This window comes from Rhagoletis pomonella, unplaced genomic scaffold, assembly GCF_013731165.1.
Source record: "Rhagoletis pomonella isolate Grant_MI unplaced genomic scaffold, Rhpom_1.0 Rhpom_scaffold_00014, whole genome shotgun sequence".
Lineage (NCBI taxonomy): Eukaryota > Metazoa > Arthropoda > Insecta > Diptera > Tephritidae > Rhagoletis > Rhagoletis pomonella.
In genome coordinates, this window is record NW_023458568.1 from 1211276 (window position 1) to 1219737 (window position 8462).

Here is an 8462-nt window from a genome sequence, read left to right on the forward strand (position 1 = left end):
AAATTATCCAACACTCAAAAATTGGGAGAGAAAGGTGACAGTTCTCCTGAGAGAAGTTACGAATTCTTGCTGGAAAAATTTTAGCCAGCAAGAATTTGCAATCACGAAAAACATATGATTGAGGCACGTGGTTGCATTTTTGTCTACAATAATTTGAATAAATTAGTTCGTTAAATTTAAAAATTTATAAACACGAGCGATTTTTTTATGAAGGAACTAAATAATTGTTGATATAATTAATTTAGTTAATTCCAATGATTTGAACTTAACTCGGCTGAAAAAAATTTTATTCGCAATCGGAATCCAATTGCAACCAGAGTCGATTTAAGAAACCCGACAGCGACTACGACGAAGAAATTGAAATGTATGTTAATGAAAGTCATAACAACAAGAAATATACATGTATATCCTGTTTTTGACCATCCGAAAGAATTTTAAAAATTCTATAAAATTTGTTTATGTTTGAAAGGCAACACCAGCTGTCAGGGAAACTTGCAAATTCCTGCAAATTTGCGTTCGTGCAGAAATTTGCAAGTTTGGATGACTTCCAAAACGTATCAATACAATGTTTGGAAACTGTTATACGGCGGTTTTCAAACTGTTTGTATATGCAGAGTTGCGACAAATTGCAACCATATACATTCATATTTTAAATATTCAATATAACAAGTAAGAAAGTCTAAGTTCGGGCGGAGCCGAACATTAAATACCCGGCGCAAGTATTAAATATATGTTTTCCACCTTTCCGAAAGCTACCGCTACATGAAAAGCCGGCGTGTATAAATTTTAAGTAAACTAGCGTCCTTAAATTTCAAAATATTGAAATTTCAAGCATTTCTGAAATTTACCGTTATATGAAAAGCGGCCGTAATTTTAGTCCGATTTCAACAATTTTCAATGGTTTACTTTTATGTGGCAAGCACAATAACCACACCGAGTTTGGTACAAATTGCTAGAAAGGTTAGCGAGATACATATACGTGATCATAAGTGGGCGGTGCCACGCCCATTTTCCAAAATTTTATCATAAACGTATTTCCTGGCAAAGAATTGTCGCAACCATCATTTTAAATAAATTAGCTTTAATATTTACTGATTTATCGAGGATTTCGTATTTCTCGAAATTACCGTTATATGGGATGTGGGCGTGGTTATTGTCCGATTTTAAAAATGTTCGGCCATTTGGTATGCTGTACCAGGGCCAACAACTGTGCCAAGTTTGGAATAAATTGATGTAGCGGTTACCAAGATATACACATGTAACCATAAGTGGGCGTGGCTACGCCCATTTACAAAAAAATGTTAATATTCTTATTTTTCGTCTAAAATTTATTATAAATATCAACTTTGAGTGAATTATCTTCAGTAGTTACTAAAATATCGCAGTTTTTGTATTTCTGAAAATTACCGTTATATGGGAGGTAGGCGTGGTTATTGTCCGATTTTGCCCATTTTCAATACCATCCGTCCTACGCCCGAAAGAAGTACACGTACCAAGTTTCGTTAACATATCTTAATTTTTACTCGAGTTATCGTGTGCACAGACGGACGGACAGACGGACGGACGGACGGACAGACAGTCACCGCTTAATCGATTTCTCTTTTCATTCTGATCATTTATGTATACATTTGTCTATATCTATCTCGATTCGTTTTGCCTGTTACAAACAACCGTTATGTGAACAAAGTTATAATACCCTTGTGCACAAGTGCGCTCGGGTATAAAAATCAACAATTTTTCTGAATTTTCCATTTCTAAAACACCAATGCTAACCAATAATAAACGAAGCATCAACTTTGTTTCTGATGCGCTGATTGCTCGAGCGATGCGTTTCGATAACTTTTCGTAGGTGTTTTGGAACAGTATACATTGTCAATATTTTGTAGTTCGACGTTATGGAACCTTATACTTTGTACGTATGCAAAGCAATTGACGTTCTGGAAGTCAGCCTTTCTCAACATGAGAGAGAATTTGAGAGAATTTTTTCTTACTCTCTGATATTTTGAGTGTTGGATAATTCTTGCTGGATTTTCGACGAACAAACCTAATATTAACATATGTTTTAGCGTTGTCACGTACTCAATAGGTCATCACAAAAATAATAGCAGCTGTCACCGTTGGAGCTTTCAAATTGCCCTCTGCATACCTAAACGTCACTATTGATTATAAACATGACAATAGTTACAGCGGCGAGTTTTGTCATTGCACGCGAATAGGGCTGTAAATCTGACTACTTCGGGCTGTAGAGAGCCACTCTCACTGAGTGTTGCTCTCTCATTTTTTGCTGTCATTTTCGAGTTAGGTCGGTGTTATGCAGACAAACTTTTGTTTGCCAAATTAAATGGAGGCTGCTTAGTTTGCTCGGAGGTGGTTATGTCGAGTTTGGCACAGGGTTGCACAGTCATTATGGTTTTCATGGCTATTGCCAACACGAAATGAGAATTTCAGATGTACATAACGTGCCTATTGGACGGTTTGCAGCCAGGAGGAAAAACCGGCTGTATTATAACGGCGCCTCTTCGACACCGGGCCGCATCGAGGAGTAACGGTGGCCTTACCGCGACATGGGGCGCTGGCGCGGCGGACCAGATAAGATCCCCTACTACAACTTTGACTGCTGAGCTTGCCTAGCCGAGCTGGCAGTCGTACGAACAAGATGAATACAACTAAAAACCAAAAAAACATAAAAACAACAAAAACAACAAAAACAATCGCGAAATCCGCGAAAACAGCTACAGCTACAGCTACAACTACAGCCACAACAGCTGCAACAGCCACACCATCAGCAACAGCCTCGACAACAGTCACAACTACAGCTACAACAGCAGCAGCAGCCACGAAGACAGTTATGTCAAGGGCACCAAAGGTACCAACGGTCAAGCTCGGCAGTTCTATGCTGGGCGAAGGTAAAGGCACCAGGCGCAGGGGAGGCTTTCTTGCAAGCCTATCCGAGGAGGAGGCTGCCCTTTTTATTGAACACGCCAGAGAAGATGAGAGGCCAAGCACTAGCAGTGGCGGCGTGGATCGGGCGCAGCTTCGGTCGGAGGGCACCAAGGGTGCAGAGGCTCTGGCCTCAAAAAACAGGCACCGATCGCCAAGCAGGAACCGGGGGGCCAGTTGGCGTCGCTCCAGGAGTCGTGACCGCTCCCGGAGCCATGACCGCTCGGGGAGCCGAGGCCGATCCGAGGGTCGGCATCGCTCGAAGAGCAGGCATCGCTCAGGCAGTGAGCACCGCTCTAGCAGTAGGCACCGCAGGTCTCCTAGTCGAACCTCATCGCTCGAGTCAGGGTGGCAGCTGCAAGACAGCAAAAAGAGAAGCCGCAGGTGTAGACCGCCTCCACTTCCGCCCTCCGGTCAACCGGGAGCCCTTGACGACCACCATCGAGCTGGTCTTAGTGGATCGGGGGTCAAGTGGTATCTCCGGTACCTGGAGCAGGGGAAGAAGCCGAGCGTAGCCCGCGCAATGGCGGAAGTAAGGCAAGAGGTGGAGAAAGAGGCACAAGAGAGTGGTAAGACGGCTGCAACCGCTGGTATGCAGCAGAGAGGTGAACTACCCGCGCCTGCTGAAAAGCAGAGAAGCGGGCAACAGCATCAGAGACCCGCGCCTGCTGAAAAGCAGAGAAGCGGGCAACAGCAGCAGAGACCCGCGCCTGCTGAAAAGCAGAGAAGCGGGCTACAGCATCAGAAACCCGCGCCTGCTGAAAAGCAGAGAAGCGGGCAACAGCAGCAGAGACCCGCGCCCGCCAAATGGCGGAGAAGCGGGGAACCTACAGGTACCACAACAGGCTCAACAACAGCTACTCCAAAACGCACCAGCCTACAGGTCACACCACCTGAGCCACCGTCCCCCAAACGGCCGCGGGGGCTCCCACCCCCTCCAACAGAGTCTAGGGGCTTGGATGGGTCCGCGGGCCAGGGTCAGCCACAGGAGGGAATCACTAAGCAGCCTAGCTATTCAGATGCTCTTAAAGGCATCCGGGTGGCTGTACTGCCATGTGATTACCCTGCTGCTGCCCTAAGCCCTGAGGACCTGACCAAACTCCAGGACGCCATCATGGATGAGGTCCTTAAAGGGTGGAAGCACGCACTGGTCTTTTGTGGGGTATTTTTCAGGTCAGGTATGCTCCTTGTGGACTGCAAGGATGAGCGGACCGCAGCATGGCTGGTGGATAAGGCACCAAACATTGAGGGATGGGAGGGGCCCGCGTTATGTACCAAGAGGGGGGATGATATCCCGCCGGTGCATAATATCTCGGTGTTCTTCCCAAGATGCGCCGATAAATCGGCGGAGTACGTGCTGGGACTCATCAAGGCCCAGAATGAGGACATCCACACTGCTGCGTGGTAGGTGGTTTCATGCGGCGCCGAAGATAACGGTCTCAGGCTCAACCTGGGGATCGATGAGGCGTCGTATGTCAGCATTAAGAGGGCCGGATTCACAATCAACTTCCGGTACAGTTTTGTTACGGTGCGGCCATGGCGGCATAAGACGACAGGTAGCAAGGAGTCAGAGTCCCAAGACATGCAAGTCGACGAGACTACTGACTCCACTGCTGCCCCAGCGACCGAGTCGACCACGGCCCCACTGGGAGATCAGCTATCGGAATTAGCACAGGCACCAGCTCTTGTGAGCGCTCCCGGGCCAAGTGTCACCGACTACATGCGCACCACACAAGAGCTCCTAGCGGACATAAGCAGGCTCGAACTCGACAGAGAGGGCGAGGGTGAGGCACGGCTCTCGAACATCGAGGACGAGCCCCAACTATGAGCCCAACAGCGCTAACAGTAGCCCAGGTCAACTTGCATCACGCGGTGGCCGCCTCGGCGATCATTGCAAGCAGGTTTGCCACGGAGGACCTGGGAATCCTACTGATTCAGGAACCGTGGACCTACAGAGGCCAGGTGAGGGGCCTCAATCATAACAACAATAAGGTAATTTGGGACCTTTCCTGCGAGAGGCCCAGAGCGTGCGTAGTGCTAAAGAATAATATTAATTACTTTTGCATTACAGAATTTCTTACACAGGATCTGGTAGCGGTCCAAGCTACCTTAAGGGTCAACGGGAAGGAACTGGAGGTGGTCTTGGCTGCAGCCTACTTTCCGGGGGACAACGCCAACGTGCCGCCTCTTGAGGTACAGCAGCTGCTGGAATTTTGCCGCAGGAAACGACTTCCGGCGATTCTTGGCTGCGATGCGAACGCCCACAATATAGAGTGGGGCAGCTCGGACACAAACCGTAGGGGTGAGTGCTTATTAGAATATATTATCAGTGAAGACCTGTGCATCCATAATGTCGGTAATGAACCAACGTTCATAACCAGGGTCAGAGAGGAGGTACTCGACATCACTCTCAGCAACAGACTGGCCAGCCCTCTGATCGTTCAGTGGCGGGTCTCATCTGAGCCCTCACTGTCGGATCACAGGATTATCCGATTTGCACTGGGAGCTGAGGTTCTGACAGGTCACCCAAAGAGGAACCCCAGGAAAACAGACTGGGATAAATATGAAGAGGTACTTAGGTTGAACCTAAGCAGAATAGAGGCACAACATAGAAAGGTGGATTGTATGGAGTTAGAGGACAGGGTCAACAAGCTGAACGGCACCATTTTGGATGCCTTTACCTCCAGCTGTCCCGTGTCAAAGCCAAAAGGGAAAGCTCAGCCTCCCTGGTGGACACGGGAACTCTCAGTTCTTAGGAAAGATGTGCGAAGACTTTTCAACAGGGCAAAGCGCACCGGGAGCTGGGAGGAGTACTCAGTCTGTCTGACAAAATACAATAAGGAGATTAGGAAGGCCAAGCGTAGCAGCTTCAGAACCTTTTGTGAGAATATCGCATCTACTCCTGCAGCTGCTAGGCTGCATAAAGCCTTAGCGAGAGACAACACAGGGACCAGACTGGCTATTAGGCTACCTAATGGGGCCTTTTCAGGTAATGAACAGGAGAGGGCACTCGCCCTGCTATCGGCCCACTTTCCGGACGCCATTCCCACCGCTGGGGATACGTTGTTCCGTGCGTTCAGGCCATCCCCACCGGACTGGAAGGTGGCTAGAAGCCTTATAAACCGGCAAACAGTGCGGTGGGCTCTGGACTCCTTCGAACGGTACAAGGCCCCTGGGGTGGATGGTGTATGTCCGGCGCTACTAAAGCAGGGCGGGGAGCTCTTACTGCCACATCTGGTGGACATTATGAGGGACAGTCTAGCACTGGCTCACATTCCCAAGGTGTGGCAAAGGGCTAGGGTTACTTTTATCCCGAAGGTAGGTAAGAGGGATTACTCTCTTGCCAAGTCATTCAGGCCGATAAGTCTCACATCCTTTATGTTAAAGGCAATGGAGAAAATTATTGACCATGAAATCAGGTATAACACTCTAAAACAAACCCCTCTGCATTCCAACCAGCACGCGTACAGGGTGGGGAGATCCACGGATACTGCGCTGTATGCCTTAACGGAGGAAATACAAGGGGCCTTTGAGTGTGATGAGGTGGTGCTCTGTGCCTTCCTCGATATCGAGGGGGCCTTCGATAACGCCTCCCATTTGGGAGTCGACAGAGCTCTTGGGAAACATAACGTTCAGCCAACCATCCGAAGATGGATAGCAAGGTTACTTCAGACCAGGATTGCCGAAACTGAAGTCGGTGACAGCGTCGTTCAAATACAAACGACTAAAGGGTGCCCACAAGGGGGGGTATTATCTCCTCTACTGTGGAGCTTAGTTGTGGACGAACTCCTACAGATACTCACTAACGAGGGCGTCCGTTGCCAAGGGTACGCGGACGACATAGTGATTATCGCTAGAGGGAAGTTCGCAAGTACTCTCTGTGACATCGTCCAAAAAGGACTTAACCTTGCGAAAAGGTGGTGCACAGACGTAGGTCTAAATATCAACCCTTCTAAGACAGCCATAGTCCCCTTCACCAAGAAACGAAATCTCCAGGGGATGAGGAACTTGACCTTGGACGGGGTCGCAATCAGTGTCGCCACAGAGGTTAGGTATCTGGGGCTTACCCTGGACTCCAAGCTTCTGTGGAGGGCCCATGTAGATGCGGTCACCTCTAAGGCCACGAGAGCGATGATGGTGTGCAAACGTCTGGCGGGTAAATCCTGGGGGTGCACTCCGAGGATCCTCAGATGGATGTACACAATGATAGTGAAACCAATAGTGACTTATGGTGCGGTGGCTTGGTATTCCAGGACTACTATAGGAACGGTGAGGCAGACCCTCTCCAAGATTCAACGTCTGGCATGTGTTTGCATTACGGGAGCAATGCGCACATGCCCGACGGCAGCGCTAGAGGTAATGCTGGAACTCGAGCCACTGCATCTCTCAATTGAACAGGCTGCAAAGCGAACCCTCCTTAACTTTGCGAGAGAGGGCTTCGGCAAAGGCAAGGTGTTATCATCTAGGAACAGGGACAAGCTAGGCACCCAGCTCCCCCTGGCTTTGTTCCCCAGGGACGATATCAACAGAGAGGTGATATTCAAGAGAAATTTCAGGACCCACACTTATAGCAAGGCGACCTGGTGTACCTCTATTATGGAGAGTCACATACAGGCGAGCACAATACAGTGGTACACGGACGGCTCTAAAACACCCGCGGGGATTGGAGCAGGCGTGTACGGCCCTAGGCTGAAGCTTTCGGTGTCCCTGGGGACTTTCCCCAGCATCTTTCAAGCGGAGGTCTATGCCATCAGTATGTGCGCTGAGATTAATATTCGCAGGAACTATAGGAATGAAAGGATACTTATACTAAGTGATAGCCAGGCGGCATTAAAGGCCCTCGCATCATTCGAGATCAAGTCCTCCTTGGTTAGGGAGTGTGTCGAGAGGCTCAATGCTCTGGCGGAGGTCAATGATATCCAACTAATGTGGGTACCAGGGCACATGGGGGTCGCAGGAAATGAGGAAGCTGATCATCTGGCCAGAACGGCCGCTTCCTCGACCCCGATAGGACCTGAGCCCTTTCTGGCAGTAGGACCAAACACCATAAAGGAAATGCTCAGAAGGGACAACAGCAAACTGAGGGAATTACACTGGCTTGGCACCATGGGCCAACGTCAGGCAAAAAGCTTATTAGGAGGTTACAATCTGTCAAGATACAGGCTTCTCATGGATCTCCCGAAAGAGAAACTAAGGATTATTACAGGTTTTTTGACGGGCCACTGTAGGCTCAGAGGGCACCTGCATAAATTAGGTATCTGGTCCAGCGACCTGTGTCGCTTTTGCGATGCAGCCAAAGAGACCCCTCTACACCTTCTTATGGAGTGTGATGCCGTTGCACGCAGGAGGTATAGGAGCATAGGGCATGTCTGGCCAAGAGAGGAGCACAAACACTCACTGTCCCCGGGGTCTATTATGAAATTTATAGACACTCTGGGGCTGGTTGATGTATTGTGATGAGCTAGGGGCACAATAGACCTATTGGTCGCAGTGCCATACCCAACCAACTATCTATCTATCTA

At 48.8% G+C, this 8462-nt stretch overlaps 1 protein-coding gene across 1 annotated transcript; it reads left to right on the plus strand.

The window, feature by feature from the left end:
• The first annotated feature begins 3284 nt into the window (after positions 1–3284).
• On the plus strand, positions 3285–4348 carry LOC118749103 (TANK-binding kinase 1-binding protein 1-like). The gene has a single exon (XM_036483877.1). It carries the CDS (start codon positions 3464–3466, stop codon positions 4346–4348), a length of 885 nt encoding a protein of 294 aa, XP_036339770.1. The 5' UTR covers positions 3285–3463.
• The last annotated feature ends 4114 nt before the right edge of the window (positions 4349–8462 follow it).

Bases quoted from the DNA above. Each gene is read 5' to 3' on its own strand.
- LOC118749103 (XM_036483877.1), top strand. From the start codon at position 3,464: ATGGCGGAAGTAAGGCAAGAGGTGGAGAAAGAGGCACAAGAGAGTGGT.